Source organism: Canis lupus, chromosome 24 (assembly GCF_011100685.1).
Source record: "Canis lupus familiaris isolate Mischka breed German Shepherd chromosome 24, alternate assembly UU_Cfam_GSD_1.0, whole genome shotgun sequence".
Classification (NCBI taxonomy): domain Eukaryota; kingdom Metazoa; phylum Chordata; class Mammalia; order Carnivora; family Canidae; genus Canis; species Canis lupus.
In genome coordinates this window covers 18186152-18204551 of record NC_049245.1, presented here as the reverse complement: position 1 = coordinate 18204551, position 18400 = coordinate 18186152, and the positions used below count along the sequence as shown (strand labels likewise).

Genomic DNA, 18400 nt, shown 5'->3' with positions numbered 1-18400 from the left:
GAATTAAAAAAAAAAAAGACTTTAGGATAAGATTATAGCAAAAGTACCACACATGAAATTTATTTAATATTTTATTCATAAGCAGGTGGTTGAAATACTCAGTCTTTCACAAAGTAATTGATGTTGTTAATTTTATTTTATTTATTTATTTATTTATTTATTTATTTATTTATTTATTTTGTTAATTTTTTTTTTATTTTTTAATTTTTTTATTTTTATTTATTTATGATAGTCACACAGAGAGAGAGAGAGAGGCAGAGACACAGGCAGAGGGAGAAGCAGGCTCCACGCACCAGGAGCCTGATGTGGGATTCGATCCTGGGTCTCCAGGATCGCGCCCTGAGCCAAAGGCAGGCGCCAAACCGCTGCGCCACCCAGGGATCCCTTGTTAATTTTATTTTAAATAAACATAATAAACTATTGGTAATACATATTAATAAGGAGAGTGATCATGAAAATCTTTTGACCTCTTTGGAGTTCCCTGTTTTCTTATGACAGAATATTTCATAGTGTTAGCTAAAGTGTATGTTCTGTCTTTTATTAAAGCACAAGTTTATTGATCCTTTCCATGGAAACAAGTAATTGTTAGTAGTGTTCTTCCAGCATATATTAAAAATAAACAAACACTTGAGCTTCTCCTGCAAGAGGAAGGTGAGATTGTATCAATAAACAAGAAGGTAATTAACTGCTTTGAGAGAGAAACTTCTGGTTTCAAAATCACTGTTTGGAAATGTTTCCATTGTTATGATTTTGTGCTGTAAATACCATCAAAACAATACCCTTAAAACTCTGTTGTTCTCATTTGTTTTTTTGGTCTCTCAAGATGAAGAATTTCAGCAGGATTGGGTCCATTTATAAAATATAAAAATACAACATCTGATTCATTAGCAAAAATAATTATTTGACCACAAGAAAGAGATTAGTCAAATTTCAGTGAAAACTAAAAATTAGTATTACAATTTACCCAGTGTACCCAGTAGTGCACTTTTATCTATTGGCTCAGCACATTTCCCAGAGATTTCTTTCTCAGTCATTCAACCAAGAATCAAATAAATTAAACTAGTTCTTCAAATTATTGTATCTCGATAAGAGATAAATAAGTAAATAAGGTTTTCAAAGCTAATAAAAAAAATTCAGTCATATTTCTCTAGAAATAATATTTTTAGTGAGAGAAAAATGTTTTTTAAATCTTGAATGAATACAGTCAAAATATTTTTTTAAGTTACTTTATTTCAGCTTTTTATGCTTTTTTTTAAAAACCATTTTCACTTTGGAGAACTTTACACTGTATGTAGTCTATCAGTTCAGAAGTACATAGGTTTAATTTATAAATACATATAAATTGAAGACTTGGTTCAATGTTTACTTATCAGCATGAGCTCTCCAGACATTTGGAAACAGCTGCCCAGAGGATCCTTAGGAGGCTGACTCCCTTAACATAGGTCATAGGATTTAAGTCATCGTGCTCTGGTCAGGGACTTTTTTAAAACATACTTTTTTATGGAGTTAAGCATTTGATAAGCATTAAATTACATACACATTTATGGGAGAGAAATGAAATTTATTTGGGATATATTGTTTATGTTGGTCAGAAATGTAACTCTCTTACAAGTGTGAGTTTCTTTTAAGACACTGTAAAATATCTGTTTTGTAGTTAAGAAAATTGAGATTTTAATTTTAATTAGCATTTTAGATTTAGATTTTAATTAGCAAATTAAAATTTAAAGCATTTTAGATTTAGATTTTAATTAGCAAATTTTAATTACTACTTTATTTTAAAATCTGAAAACTGTTGTAATTAATTTTCTAACTATTTGCACTGCTCATCAGCAAAACAGGGATTTGGACATGTTCATCAATGCCTCCAAAAACTTCAACCTCAACATCACCTGGGCTGCCAGCTTCTCAGGTAAAGACATAACTAGAGAAGATCTTCCAAGTAGAGTAGATTGGTAACAGATTGAGAAATAGAATGTAGTTGTTGAGAAAAGGGGCTCTGGAGACAGATGGGCTTGAAACCCACCTTTGCCACTGATTACCTAGGAGACCTTGAACAAGTGTCTAAACCCCTTTCTAGACCTTAGGTAATGTTATCTGTCATAAAGAAAAGATAGCAATACTTATCTCCTAGAATTGTTGTATCGATTAAATCAGGTTATACATGCTAGCACCTCCAGTGGTATCAGGCTCAGTTCATGCTCATCACCCCTGCCCTGCTATCAGCTATGATAGCACTGCTGCAGACACTGCTCTGGCACTCCCATCGTCATCCCTGTTCAGGCTTCAGAAATGGAAAATGGAAATGACTCAAGAGTTTCAAGAAATGGAAATATTTAAAATAGAATGAGATCTTGGTAGACAAAGGGAAGTATACTTTGGAAATTAAATCAGGCTCGAAAAACATAGTGTTTGCTCCCATCTGTGTTGCTGCAATTCACTAAAGAAGATCTGGGCAAAAGATCTACTGAGGATCTAACAGGTGGGCCTGATGTAATGCCTACAAACATAGCACAACAAATGTGGGTTTGAACTCTGCCTGTTACCACCCATGCTGCACTGTGCAATTGGGCAGATTAAGCTTTCTGAGCCACTTTCCTCATGGATACAGGGAATGCAAGAAACATCTAGCTGTACATGGGATGGTGAGGCTGAAATGAGACAATAAAGGAAGTAGTCCACATAGTGCTTGAAACACAGCGGTTTCTCATTGGATGCTAAAACTGCGCTTCTTTATCATTAGTCTTCCGGTACTAGTTTTTGGTCAAAACACAACCAGTTAGACTGAAGCAAAATTAAACATTACCTTTGCATGTCTTATGTTATCATGTCTTAAAAGATTGTATGGAATTCAGAAAAGGTTTGGAAACTTGCAGTAAGGAAACACTTTGAAGAAAAAGTCTGAATTATCAGAACACTGGGAGAAGGGCAACATCTCTGAACATGTGAATGCTTTTCAATGATTATTTTCAGTGAGCACCCAGCAGTCTGGACTCAAGTCACACTCAAGTTAATGCAGACATGGAAAAAATCTATTTTATGAATCTTTGTAGACACCAGAATTCCTGGCTGAGAGAGAATATGGAATGTTGAAGGACCATTTGGAAGTAGGATGGGTTTATACCAATTGGGGGGTTTAAATACAGTTGGAGCTGATAGCAGAAGGGACTGAGTGACCCTCTAGAGCTCCTTCCTTCCTGTTGCTGAGACATGAGGTCACTGGTAGTTAGGAAGTGGGAGGTGAATCAGTGTCCCTGGCATGGGAGATCAGAAGCATGGACAAACAGGTCTAAAGGGGAAATGCAAAGCAGTTTAAGTGCTCCATGCAGAATGAAAGCTGTTGCTTGTTAATAGGATTCTAGTGGTATCTGCATTTTCACAACTATGTGTCATCCATTGAGGTGGAGAGGAGTTGCAGAGCCTCCTGGCAGAACCATTCTAGTTAAGGGCACAGCCTTGCATATCAGCCTTCCCACTGCAAATCTCAACTCTGCTTATTCCTGGCTATGTGACCTGAATCAAGTTACTTAGTTTCTCCAAACCTCAGTGTTCTGATCTGTAAACGAGAATAATAAGAGTTATTGTTAGAATTAAATGAGGTTGTACTCTCAGAGGCTATTCCTGGAATGCAGTGTGTTCAGTACATGTTAACTGTTATTATTAATGAGGGCAGATTCTGTCCAGAAAAATAAAAAAAAGACTCTTGCATTTCATTCTTTTCTTCCTGATAGCGGGAACCCAGGCTGGAGAAGAGATGCCTGTTGTTTCAAAAACCAACATTAAGGAGTACAAAGATAGCTTTTCTAATGAGAAGTTCGATTTTCGCAACCACCCAAATATCACTTTCTTCGTTTATGTCAGTAATTTCACCTGGCCCATCAAAATTCAGGTAAGAAGTGTTTTTGGTCTCAACCTGCAGACATACTGAAATCACTCCAGTGGAGACTCAATCCACTAATTTGGAACTTGAGGTAAATGAGGCGTATGATATTGCTTTGCCTTTGTAGTATCTATGGCAGAAGAGTGCCAAGCACACGAACACCATAAAGAAGGTTGTGGTGTAGGGATGGCTTAAATCACTTAAGAAAGAGACTTATAAGCACTTTTGAAAGCAAGTTGGCCTGTTACAAATTTGTTAATTATAGCTGTATTCATCTCTTCACTGAGCGCTTGCCCTGTAAAAGCCTGGAGAGCTGTTCTGGAGTGAATTAGGAGGGTATAATGAAGCAAACACACTGAAACCAGTGAGTCAGTGTGAGGAGTGCCATACAAAAAGATGCCACAGCATTTATGGCATCTTTATTTTTTATTTTTATTTTTTTTTTATTTTATGGCATCTTTAAAGGAAGATAGAGTGTGGTGCATGGCAGCATAAGGTTGCGTGTAAAAGCATAGGCCCTGTGGTCAGACAGATGTGGGTGTGAGTCCTGGCCTCTCCTAGACAGATCATGTAGCCTCTCCACATCTCAGATTTTCGGTATGTGACTTGACCTGCTGCTGCCACCGATGTTACCAGCCTCGAACCTTCTCTCTGTTCTCAGGGGACCAGTGGACTCCCTCTTAAAGACCAAGATGCATGGCCTTATTTTGCTCTCCAGGCCTTGCCTCAGTACTTTTTGCGTATACTCCCTCTATTTTGGGTAAATGTGGAATTCAGGGTTGGGTGGATTTTCCAGGGACTGGTGTGCCTTTAGCCGTAGAAGCGTGGTCCCGGGCTTGGTCTGTGGCCGTTTGCCGACTCTCAGAAGCAAGCCATTACTGATCAGTTAGGATGGGTGTGCAACCGAATCCTGGTGGTTTTGTGTTCATCCCTTGGGAGGATGACTAAAGAACAATCTTTTCATTCCTGGAATGTGGGAATAGGCTCTGTGTTGTGTTTTTTTCTCACCAGCCGCTTCCTTTTCTGTCTAGATGGTCCACAAACGTGTTCATCCTCTATCTGCTTTTCCCTTTATTTTATTTTTTTAAAGATTTTATTTATTTATTCATGACAGAGAGAGAGGCAGAGACATAGGCAGAGAGAGAAGCAGGCTCCTTACAGGGAGCCCGAAACGGGACTTGATCCCAGGATCGGGATCATATCCTGAGCCAAAGGCAGATGCTCAACTGCTGAGCCACCCAGGTGTCCTCCTGCTTTTCCCTTTAATCTTACACACTTCCTGCTTCCCTCCTCAGCCAGCCCTCTTGTGGTGTTGGCTCCCCATTTGTGTTTCCTCTTATCCATTCACCTATCAGCCCGCTACAAAACCTCCTCCCCTCACCACATCCTCTGACCAGGCTCTTTAGAGAATCTCCTTCCTTAAACATTGAGGTTGTTTGGGAATCAGGCATTGGTTCTCTTTAGTCTTCATCCCAGTTTCCCTGTAATTCCATCCCACTGTTGTAGGACTTATGGTACTATTTCTGTATTAGTGATTCTCAGTTCTGTCTCCAGCTCAGCTTCAACGAGCACTGCAGACCAGTATTCTTGGTTGCTGCCTAGACAGCTCTAATTGGATGATCACAAGCTCCTGCCATCAGCATTTAGTCACTCTTGTGACCCTAACCCCAAGGCCCATGCTTCCTTTCTCAATGAATGACATCACCGTTCATCCCGTTTTCTTTTGCTGTCCTTGTTCGGTTTTTATATCAAGGTTAAATTAACTGTTAATAATTATAAATTGAGGAGTTTTCTCATTTCTGGAAGAGATTATATAAGATTAGAATTATGTGAACCTTGAATACTTGATAGATCTCTCTTATAAAATCATTAGTATTTTATTTGTGGAGATTTTTTTTTTAAACTGTTGATTCAACTTCTTTAAAAGTTATAAGATATTTTGGATTTTCTCTTTCTATTCCAGCCATTTAAGATAATTTTTTCTAGGCATTAACTTATTTCATTTTTTAAAATGTATTGGCACAAAGTGATTTTCACACTATCCTCCAATCTTTGGAGCATCTGTGCTTAAGAGTACTGAATCATACACCTAAAAGTGGGTAAAACAGTAAATTTTACCTTAAATATTTTTTAACCCAATTATAAAAATTTAAATATCACAGCAAGATTTTTTTTGTAGATACAGACAAGCTTATTCTACAATTTATACAAAAAGGCAGAGATTCTAGAATAGCTATAACTGGTGTGAAATAGAGGAGTAATGTGGGAAGAATCACTGTACACAATGTTAAGGCTTGCTGTTTAGCTACAGCAATCAAGACTGTGGTTATTGGTGGACGGATATACACAGATCAAGGAATGGAATAAAGAACCTTGAAATAGAACCACACAAATATGTCCAACCAATTTTTGACAAAGAAACAAAGACAGTTAATTCAGTGGAAGAAGGATAGCCTTTTCAAATAAGTAGTGCTGGAACAATTGAACAACTATAGACAAATAAATGAACTTCAACCTAAACATTTCATCTTACACAAAATCAACTCTTTATGGATCACAGCTCTTTTCTTTTAAAGTGAAATATTTATTCAGCCTCTTGTCATGCCAAAATATTTTATGTATATACCACTATAATTAGCACGCCCTCTCTAACAGGCAAAATTGTACATCAAATTATATTTCATGTTACCTGATTATGTAAAAATATAAAGTAAAAATGATTTTTCAATTCCATTTAATATTACTAATAAACAGCTCAGCAGTAGATATGAGGTACAAAATCATAGTAAAATATGACACAGGAAGAGCATAATGTAATTCCCACTTGTCATAATTTGTTATGAATATACAAAGGCAACTTGTTAAAATGTTGTGTTTACTAAGATTCTGGCAATTGCTTTTTGTAGTAAGACATAACATACCAGACCTGCCACTTGACTTGTTTATCATAAGTCTCAGCCTCAATATGAAGCTGTTTAAAAAAAAAAGTCAAAAGCCTGGGTTGCTTTTTTGTTTTGTTTTGTTTTTTACCTGCTAAGTGTCTTGGCAAGTATGCCATTAAACACAGCAAGAAATTTAAGATAGCAAAAATCAAGAGTTAATAAAAGCTAAACATTACAACCTAAACAAAATTCATACAAAAATAACTATCACTGGTTACATAAAATATTCCTGACTAGTTAAAACTTAACAGTATAAAACATACATTTTAGAATATTTAGCAGTCAGGCTCAAAAAGTAGTGTCTATTTGAAATATTCCTCTCCAAAGCCAAACTGTAGTCAAAATTAATTCAAATGTTGTAAAACTTTCTAATGCTAAAAAACGTTCAGCATTATTGAAGTGGAGCTAAATTCCAGGCGCTTTGTGGCACTGTCATGCCGCAAAGGGCTGTTTCTTTGGTTCATTTAAAGCAGCAAATGAAAAATAAATAAATAAATAAACAAAGCAGCAAATGACAGAGTCCAAGAATGTCAGAGGGCAAGATTGCTATGCCCAGCTCTGACCTCCCCATGAAGCATGGCTATACGTCCACAGAAATAGGATGTGTGTGTATAAGAGGCATGCTATTCGGGGATCCCTGGGTGGCTCAGCGGTTTGGCGCCTGCCTTTGGCCCAGGGCGCGATCCTGGAGTCCCGGGATCGAGTCCCATGTCGGGCTCCCGGCATGGAGCCTGCTTCTCCCTCCTCCTGTGTCTCTGCCTCTCTCTCTCTCTCTCTCAATATCTATCATAAAAATAAATAAATGAATGAATGAATGAATGAATAAATAAATAAATAAATAAATAGGCATGCTGTTCTGCCATCTGAAGAGGTTGCCCCCCAACAAAAGCTCCTTCCCCAGATAAATAAAAGTATATAAGGGGGGAAATTAAAATAACTTATCTATAGAGTACGGATTTTGAAATATCAATGTGATCCCTATTTCAAAAATGTTCTCTGGAGTCATTGGGTCATTTCTGATTACATCTTAATGATGTATCCAGATTCAACTTCTTTCATTTATCATGGCACACTTCTAGTCAAAAATGTTAACTTTATCCCCAAATATCTTAATGACTAGCACAACTGGTAGTGTACTATCTCCCAGAGTTGTTAAGTCCTGGAAGAGAAAAAAATAGATGTTCAAGCAGCAGGCAACAATGATGGCCCTTTCACACAGCAGCATCTGTGTGGTACTGAATAGTCCAGGACTAATTCGAAAAATAGGAACATTCATGCATTTTTGTAATTATGTCTTGATTCTCACAGTTGAAATTTCCTTAAACATAGCTCTTTCTTTACAAGGGAATCCTGATTTTTCTTATAATGTTATGGCCAGTCAGGACTTGAACTGCAGCCTTCTTTTTCTCCTTACCATGTTTTATATGCTTCTTTTTCTTTTTCTTTTTTTTCTTACTGCTACTTTTTCTTCATTGCTTTCTTTTTTGCCCAAACCTCCTCAATATAATCTGATTCTGATACGTACTCCAGTGACAAAGGTTTATCATCAGAATTCATCTTTTTCTTTTTTTTTTACTGAGTCCTTTCATGTCCTTTTCTCATTTGCATACTTTGATGTATTTTTTAACAGTTTTTAAGATTTATTTATTTTAGAGCAAGGACATGAGTATACATACATGAGGGAGAGAGAGAATCTCAAGCAGACTCCTCGCTGAGCACAGAGTCCAACATGGGGCTTGATCCCAGGACCCTGAGATCATGACCTGAGCCAAAATCAAGAGCTAGACACTCAACTAACTGAACCACCCAGGCAGCCCTTGACTTCTTTTATAAATTATCCTTACTGTCCACTTCAGTTTCTGAAGTGGAGCTTTCAGAAAATTTATGTGAATGTTTCTTCTTTTTCCTGTTTCCTTGTTTTTTTATCCTCCTCTTCAGAATCTGAAGAACTGCTAGAAGAATTGATAGAGAAGAAGATAAATACCTACCAGATTTCTTTTCTTTTATCTTTCTCTTTTTTTTTTTTTGGATGAGCTCTCACTTCCAGTTAGTAATTTCTCCCTGTGTTTTTCTAGTTCTTTCTTCCAGTTCTCATTCTTTTTTTTCTTCAAATTCAGCCAATGCCTTAGAGCTTTTTTCTTTTCTACTACTTTTTCCCAGGTAGGCCCTGGTCAATTCAGATAATCTGGGATTGTTGACTCTGAAGGCTGGATTGAACCCCTTAATCTGGCCATTGCTGTTGGGTTCATGTAGGCCACCCGATTGTGTCACTTCCCCAGGGTGCAGGGCTAAAGATACGATCAGACACCAAGGGCAGTCAGGCCAAAGAGGCCACCGGAGAGGACCTGCTGCAGGACCTTCTGTCGACTTGTGATCACAGCTTTAAATGTGAAATGTAAAACTATAAAACTTTTAGAAAAAAAAATAGTGGTAGAACTTCACATCCTAAGGCTAAGCAAAAGGTTTTTAGACTCAACAACAAAGGGAAAAATCAATAAATTGGACCACATCAAGACCAAAAGCTTTTGTTCTGTGAAAGACCCTGGCAAGAGGATGAAAAAATAAGCTACATACTGAGAAAATATTTGAAAATCATTATTTCTAACCAAGCACTTGAATCTAGAATATAAGAATTCTTAAAATTCAATATTAGGGGCACCTGGGTGGCACAATCAGGTTAGCATCCAACTCTCAGTTTTGGCTCAGGTCCTGATCTCAGGATGGTGAGATTGAGCCCTGTGTCAGGGTTCACACTCAACATGGAGTCTGCTTAGGACACCCTCACCCTCTTCCTCTGCCCCTCCCCCACCTAAATAAATAAATAAAGCTTTTAAAAAAATCTCAGCATTCAAAAAGAAATACTTTTATTAAAAAATGGACAAAAGATATGAAGAGATAATTCACCAAGGAGAATATACACTATGGCATACAAGCTATATGAAAAGATACTTAGATTTAGTAATGCAAATTAAAACCAGAATGAGACATCACTGCATACCTATCAGAGTAGCTAAAATTAAAACAGTGATAATACCAAATGCTAGAGAGAATACAGAGAAATTGGATCACACATATATTCCTGGTGGGAAAGTAAGATAGTTTAGCCACTTGGAAGATAGTTCTGCATTTTCTTATGAAACTAAATTTGTACTTAATATACAACCCAGCAGTTGCATTATTGGGCATTTATCCCAGAAAAATGAAAACCAGTGTTTACAAAGACTACCTATACACCAATGTTCATAGCACCTGTCCAGCAACATTAAGCAGCTTTATTCATAATAGTCCCAAACTAAAAACGACCCAAGTATTCTTTAGCAGGTAAATGGCTAAACTGTGCTACATGCATACATATCATAGAGTAACACTCAGAAATAAGAAACGAACTGTTGATACAACAATCTGGATAAATCCCAAGAAAATTTTGCTGAGGAGGGGGTAACAATCTTAGAAATTTACATACTGTATGATTCCATTTCTATAACATTTGAAAATTTAAATTTTAGACCAAAAATACAGATATATCTACTGAAGCTTCAACTTTTTTACTTTTCCTGACTGACCTCAAGACCCTCTTTTAAAAAGTCATCTGGGGGAATCCCGGGTGGCTTGGTGGTTGGGTGCCTGCCCTCAGCCCAGGGTGGGATCCTGGGGTCCCAGGATCAAGTCCTGTATCGGGCTCCCTGCATGGAGCCTACTTCTCCCTCTGCCTGTGTCTCTGCCTCTCCTGTCTCTGTGTCTCTCATGAATAAATAAATAAAATCTTAAAAAAAAAAAAAAAAAACGTCATCTGGGAGTGCTTGGGTGGCTCAGTCATTTAAGTGTTCAAATCTTAATCTCAGTTCAGGTAGTGATGTGAGGTCATGAATTCAGGCCCTGCGTTTAAAAACAACCAAACAAACAAACAAACAAACGCAGTCACCTGATTAGGTCAGGCCCACCTACACTCAAGGGGAGAGATTATATGGTGTACACACTAAGGTAAGGGGAATCTTAGATGTCAACCAGGGATTTAGATTGTTTGACTCCATAGAGGTTGAACTCTAGGCTTCAGTCAGACAATTTCAATTTGGTAATGTCTCCTAACACTAATTATAGATGAGATACATATATAAAATATTTGATTTGAAGTCTAGTACATATTATTTCTTGAGTTGTTTTAAGTTGAGATTGTTTTCAAACTGACATACCTTATTATTTCTGAATCTGATTGAACTTCAGGCTTTGTTGTGTAAAACTGAAAAATGATTAACATTTTTAAGATTTTTAGTGAAAATCTTAACTTATGCTACTGACATTTTTCCTATTTGGAAAGAGGGCTCCGTGCATATAAACAAGCTCTTGTGCTGGAGATAGTCGTGCTGTTGCCAATGCTGAGCTCTAGTTTTTTTCCTCCCAATGCCCTGTTGCTCCACCCTCTGAAAGCCACTGAAATGGTTTTAGAGCATTTCCTTCTAGAGGGATCTCTTACCCACACTTACTTTTTAAAGTACTAATTTTAAGTTTAAGAGTCAAAGATATGTTGATTTGCTGCCTGATTTGGGGGGCTCTTTACGTGGGCTAGATCACTTACTTGAATAAGATCCACTTATGAAAGCTATATTCAGGAGCACTTTTGAAAAAAAAACTATGGCATGTTCACCATTTAGTTTGCCAAGCTCTCCTTGAACAAGAAGGTAAGTTCTGTTGGAACTATGTCTTTTTGCTCTTTGGTAGAACTAACTGTAGTATTTGCAGGCACTTATCTAGACCTGTGGCATTGTGTGTTCTCGCTGTCTTCACATGACACTGGTTCTCTGTGGACTTGGGACCGTATGTGGCTGTATGTGTGTGGAGGGCTGAGCTTGTGTCTTCCTGGGCATGTGAAGTGGTGTGTTCAACAGAGGAGGCTTTGCGTTTCTGTACTGCTCTAATTTCCTCAGAGCCTTAGCTTTCCTAGATGTAGTTCATTCTTAAACACACCCATGCGTACTTAGAGACTATCCAGATTCAGTAAAAAGGTAGAGACTAATTGAACGAAAAGAATAGGTGCAGTGTAGGCCATTCAGTTAAATTTTAGTTTGGCTTTCAGTGTAGGCAAAAGCCATTTTGTCCCTGATTCTCATTTTTTAAAGCAAAATAATGAAGGAAATCTCATTCTTTACTCAGAATTCATGTAAACCTTGATGCTTTAAAAATGGTAATGTTAAACTCAAGTTCCTTCACTCTGAACCAGTCCCAGGATTCTTTTCCATAATTAGGAACAGATCAAAACTTTTAACTGCTAACTGAGGGAATTTGAAACCAACTATAAAAATCTTTGTAGATGCAGTTTAAAATTTAAAAAAAAAAAAAAAACCCACCCAGATTGAAAAGGCCTTGTGAGCAAGAGGGTGATGGGGGTATTGGGGTCAGTTGTGCGTGTTTTCTGGTGAGTTGCTCCTGTGGGTGAGCACCGCTCCCTCAGCCTCTGCTTTCTGAAAGCGATCCTGGATGTCCTCACCAAGAAGCAGGGACTCAGCAGGCATAGCCATGCCCATAGTTTGGGAGGGTAGGGATTCAAGATAGAGAATGGACAGGCAGACCATTTTTTATGTAAGGTGGGAAGGTGGGCGGTGAAGCTCGGGTTCTGGCTTGTTAATGGCTCTGCAACAGAGGTTGTTATTGTAATGTGGAACTAATATTAAAGCCCTCTCCATGCCGGGTGTTTCATCTGCTGGTTTATGTAAGAGGCTAGTGTTCGCAAGTGAAGGCAGCACAGAATTTGTATTGAGAACTGAGCATTCATTTAGACTTCAGAATTATGTTTATGAGTGCTAACAGGATTGCTCTCCTAAGCAAAGGATGTATGAAACTTTTATTAACTCAGATATACTTTTTTTTGTGACCACTTTATTGGAATATAATTCACATACCATACAATTCACCCATTTAAAGCACACAATTTAGTAGTTTTAGTATATTCACAGAGTTGTATGACCACGACCACAATAAATTTTGGAATATTTCCATCAGCCCAAAAAGAAATCCTGTACTCATTAGCAGTCACTCCCAATTCCTCCTTCCGCCTAGACCCTGGCAACCACCAGTCTGTGTTCTGTAGCCATAGACTTGCCTAGTCTGGCATTTTGTGTTAATTGGGTTACATAACATATGGTGCTTTGTGGCTGGCTTCTTTGACTTAGCATAATGTTTTCAAGATTCATCCATATTTAGTACGTTTGAGTTCTTAACTCTTCTTAAATATTGAATGATACTTTATTGTATGGATATGCCACACTTTGTTTATCTATTTTTCTGTTGATGGATACTTGGGTTGTTTTCACCCTTTTGCTATTATGAATAATGCCAGATACACTTTTAATGTTTATATTTTTGTATAGTGATAATAATGGTGGTGTATGTACATATCTCCTGTTAGATATCTGTACCATAAGAGTCTTAAGAATGATAAAACTATGGAATACATTTAGAACTGAACTACTTAAAGTATAAATCTTTCTTTGTTTCAAAGTGGCATTTAAGGTTCTTGTACTACCTTGTGGTTTTTACTAGGATCATTATTTATTATTCCTCCTTCCTGAAAGCCTCTTCTCTTCTACTTTTCACCCATGGCTTTGGCTGTTGCTCCCTTGAATTTACTCTGGACCCTTTCTCCCTGGACAGTCTCATCCACACCATCTGTGAATACCACGTATGGTAGGGATGGGTAGATCTCCCTTGCTAGTAGATCTCTCCCATGATCTCCATAGCCAGGAGGCTTCCTTTAACATCTGCTCACTCCGCAGACTTTGTAGCCTTGAACGGATGAGAGTAGCTGTCAGATGCTGGGTGGCAGGCTGTGCCCCCATGTTCCTGGGAGCCCTGGGAGGAGAGGGGGGAGTATCTCGTGCCACCTGAGTCTGAGTGAGGATGGGCAGTGCTGAGTGGAGTCTCAGGGGCATGAGGTTGGAGAGCAGGGGTGTTTGGGCTGGGGAAAGGACATACCCAACTACTCCCAGTAGTTCTTGCAAGGGACTACTGGGAGTTTAGCAGAGGTAGAGTGGTAACGCTGTGACCAAGGTGCTGGAGAACTGGGCAGAGGCTGTCGTAAAGAGACTGGAGGCTTCAGCTGAGCAGTGGCAACTATAGCTTGAAAAGCACTGGGAGTTGCTGAAATGTAAGCCAAGAAGTGACTGAAGATGGGTATTTTCAAAAGACCCCTTTGGCATCAGTTGGGAGAATGGATTGGAAGGAGCTGGGCATGAGTTGGGGAGTCCAGGTAGAATTCTTGTTTAGAAACCCAGGGGAGGGGTCTGGTGACCCTCAGGCATATCCTTTAGAAACTTTCTTTCCTCATCTGTTTCTCTATCACTGTAGACTCTTGTCTGTCTTTTCACTCTACAAAGATTTCCTCAAGGGCAAGGACAGTGTCTTCTATTTCTGTGTCTTCAGTGTTGCAGCATAGTGTTGATCAGCAGTAGACACGTCGCAAATGTGTACTAGATGAATGTGTAGTTGTAGGTATATGGGAGCTTTTGGGCTGGTATCAGAACTTTGTTCTTTTTTGCAACTTTTCTGAAGGTGCTGACAGCTTTTTCTGATATTGTCAGACTGATTGCCAACCAGTGCTAAGGTGCCAGCTAGGGTTGGAGAGCAAGAATTTGTCATGTCAGTCGGCACAGTCCTGTGTTAGAGGATTGAATTGCTCTTAGCATGTTGTCGTAAGAGTTGAGAGGTAGAAGAAAGGACAGAGATGAAAACATAAACATTCTAATTTTACAAACAGGATAGTTAAGAGGATATATATATTGAAATATTTAAGAATGAAATGATGGGGGAAGCCTGGGTGGTTCAGCAGTTAAATGCACCTGGAGTCCTGGGATTGAGTCCCACATTGGGCTTCCTGCACGGAGCCTGCTTCTCCCTCTGCCTGTGTCTCTGTCTCTCTGTGTCTCTCATGAATAAATAAATAAAATCTTTAAAAAAAAATAATGAAATGATAGGTAACCTGGGATTTGCTTCGAAATAATATGATTGTGGGGAAAGTGGGTAGCCTGTGGATGAAACAAGACTGGACTTGAGCTGGTGATTATTACAGGTGGGTGTGACCACATTGAGTTCATTATCCTATTCTCTGTACTTTTTTAAAAGTTTAAAATTTTCCATAATAAAAAAATGAAAGATAAAACAGGTGATAGAAAAAAAATAAAGACCCAAGTGTATTATTTAACCTCCTGAAGGTAGCCTCAAACTGGGTCTGCAGCCTAGGCTAGCTGGGACCTTAGCACATCAAGACCAGCTGGGATGTATCTTGGAACTGACCTTATCTTTTACTTTGCAGGAAGTGCACAGTATTTTACTAGGGTTTTACCAGTTATTGACTGCTGTTGGACAGTGTCTAGAACAGTCAGGAAGGAGTCAGGGACAAAACTCTGTCTAACACACCTCACACTGGTGAAATGGCGGGAGCTTCCCTGGGAGCCACTGACTTCACCTCCACGCAGGGTTGCAGAAGAGTCCTGATGGCTCCTCCTTGTGGGCAGTGAGGCCCAGGAAGCTGCCTTGCAGTGGGCCATGGCTACAATGTCTCCTGCTTTTTTGCAGCTGCCTGTGGGTAACAGGGATATCCTTCCCCTGTATTAGAGGTGTTCTATCCATTTCCTGTCTCTGTTGGCATCCTTCTAGCACTGTCACCCTCAGAATGACAACATTGATGTAACTAGACTGGAAGGGGCAAGTGGGAATGGTGGCCTCAGTTACCCTCCTTTATAGTAGGAAGTCAGTAAGTGATGCCCAAAATGGCTAAGTCAAGAAATAGCAAATTAAAAAAAAAAGAAAAAAAAAACCTTTGGGACACCTGGGTGGCTCAGTGGTTGAGCATTTGCCTTTGACTCGGGGCATGATCCCAGGGTCCAGGATCGAGTCCCACATTGGGCACCTGTGGAGATACTGCTTCTCCCACTGCCTATGTCTCTGCCTCTCTCTCTGTCTCTCATGAATAAATAAATAAAATCTTTTTTAAAAATTAAAAAAAAAACTTCTTAGTGATAAAAAGATAACCCCCCAGAAGAACATTAAAAAAAAAAAAACTGAAATAAAGGTGGGGGCCTCTGGAGAGAAACCTTGTGGAGAGGATGTAGGGAGCAGGAACCATTGCTTTGCATGATTAGCTGTTTGTTCTGGTAGCGATTTCAACCAAATGTATCTAGTTCTTAATGATTTTTAAATTATTAACGATCATGATAAGATGGAATAGGAATTCTGGAGAGTGGTGAAAAGAATGGCTGAAAGGCTCTGTGGGAAAGCAAGCACAGAGCACTATTGGGGTGGGAGGTTGGGTGTGCGCAGATGGTGAGTGTTAGCTTACACATCAGGAGTGAGTGGCTCAGTAGAATTAACTAGCCTTGAGGCTAGTATTTGTTCATCCATTCATTCACTTGTTTCCAAATACCTACCTTGTTGATTACACAAACATTAGAAATGCAATGTTAGAAATACACATGTTAAAAAAATAATTTGTGGTAGTTGGCTATAAGAAATGTCTTACTTTTATTTTTAGAGTGCCCTCCCTACCTTAGTTGATAAGAAATTCATTCCCAAAGAGTGCCATCACCTTCTTGCAGGAGCTATAGGAACCTTAGGGCTTACCCGTGCCCAGAGATCTGGGGCAGGCCTCTGATCTTCATTCACTGACTGATGCTCCCAGCACCCTGGCTTATGGCCCACAGGGTTGTTTGAAGGCAGCTGTCCTAATTCCCATGTGTGACAGGCTTGGCCATTGGGTACAGAATAGTCTGTGAGGTCCAAGAGCCTCCCCAGGCCTGCCATGCAGTCTCCTTATATTCCTTGGCACTTTCAAAACTAGAACATCTGCCCTGCTTCCATTTCCTGGCCTCAAAGTTTGGGTCATGCTTCTCTGTTTGTTTCAATGCATTACCCTCTCTTTCTCTACCGTCACCTTCCCCCCCACTCCCAGTACCCACCATACCCCCATCCCTGGGGAAGATCCAGGTTAATTTCTTTGGGGGCCAAACCTTCTAAGTAAAAATGACACATTTTTTCAGCCCTATTCCTGAAACACTAAAGGAATTGTTTGGGGTAAGGAGCAGTACCCTTAAAAAAAAATTTTTTTTTCCTTAATTCCTTGTTTCAGAATTTCCTAAAGTATGATCTTTGGACACTGGCATCAGAATCACCTGGGGAACTTAAAGCTTCAGGAGTAGGAATAGGGCCTACGACTCACACTTCATTGCAGGCTCTCCAGAGTTTGAGAACTATGGTCTAGTTCTTGGAATATGATGATGTTATTTGCTCTCTGGAGGTAGGTATATCTGCCTCTATGGGTGGTAGGGAATTGCCTTTCCATTCTTTCTCCTACAATGGTTAGAAAGTCAGAAATTGATTTTTTGTTGACAGAAGAGTGCAGGAATCTTTTTTTCCAGGACATCTCTGGATACACAGACATAGTACAAGGTGGAATATGACTGTCCCATACCCTGAGAAGGAAGCAGATTGGGCACTGGGAGTGTAGAGAAGAGAGAGCTGATTTCCAGCCGCTGAATGAGGAAGGGAGTGTTTAGGTGGGGCTAAGGTGGTGGCGGGGTACTGTAGGTGGGTGAGCAGAGCCCTCTGGTGATTGAAGGACCAAGTGCAGCAGTAGAGCAGTCTGAAAACCCGTGTTTGGCTAACGCACAAAATTAGTGCTTGGGAAATGTAGGTCCACCATATCTTACCCTAAATTCTGTGTCTAGCTGGGCTTCTGAGTTGTTTCTCAGATTTATTCAACACACCCAGAGGGTCCCCTGGGCAGGCACACCTTAATCAAACTTATTGCTGAGAGTAAGGCAAAAGCACCTTGTGGAAATGTAAGGGGACATAAATTCTAGGTTTGCTGGAGTGTGGGGGTGATCCCTACTGTTTAGAAAGGGAGAAGAATGACACTGAGTTTTATTTATAAATTGTAATGACATTTTCTTTTTCTGTAATAAGCATATCTTATTATAGGAAGTCCCTTTTATCTTCAGTGTCAAAAAAGCCACCAAATACTTCAATGTCTGTTTCAATGTTTATTTTATAAAAAATCATGGAAGAAAGACCTGATCAGAATATTGTCTTAAAAAAATGAAGTTCAAAGGCACGAAAAATGTTTAATTTTACAGTTAACAAAATTTAAGTTACGATTGCAACCATGAGCCAATTCTTAGAAGAAAGAAAACTCAATCAGGTCTTTCTTACTTTCAGGGGAAGGTGGAGGTCGGGTCATTGTTTTTCCAATTACCCTTTTCCTTTATTCAGCACATATTTATTAAACACCGCTTCCATGCCAGTCACTGCTTTAGGCACTGGAGACACAGGAGTCAGCAGCAAGGTCCCTGTCCTCACGGATCTTATTTTCTTTCTTTTTTTTTTTTTTTTTTTTTTTCAGATCTTATTTTCTAATGAAAGAAAAAAACTAAGTAAATGGACATATAAGGGCTATGAAGAAAAATTGAGCAAGATAAGTAGAGGTGTGGCTTCAGTTGTGCAGATGGTGCTGGGAGCTTAGACAGCATTAACAGTCTTCACTTCAGATTTGATTGCATGCCATGAGTCAAGCACCTCATCAGTGTTCCCAGGGTCC

The 18400-nt window shown here is 39.1% G+C and overlaps 1 protein-coding gene and 1 pseudogene across 3 annotated transcripts in view; one reads left to right on the top strand and one right to left on the bottom strand.

Moving 5' to 3' along the window:
• Positions 1 to 18400, top strand: part of ATRN (attractin) — a 161252-nt gene that overhangs the window by 107355 nt on the left and 35497 nt on the right. For all 3 annotated transcript variants that reach the window (XM_038571736.1, XM_038571734.1, XM_038571735.1), the window contains exons 23-24: positions 1831 to 1909; positions 3729 to 3886. In XM_038571736.1, coding sequence (XP_038427664.1) covers positions 1831 to 1909; positions 3729 to 3886 — 237 coding nt within the window. The remainder of the gene's footprint in view (positions 1 to 1830; positions 1910 to 3728; positions 3887 to 18400) is intronic.
• LOC102153056 lies at positions 7895 to 16608 on the bottom strand (annotated as a pseudogene).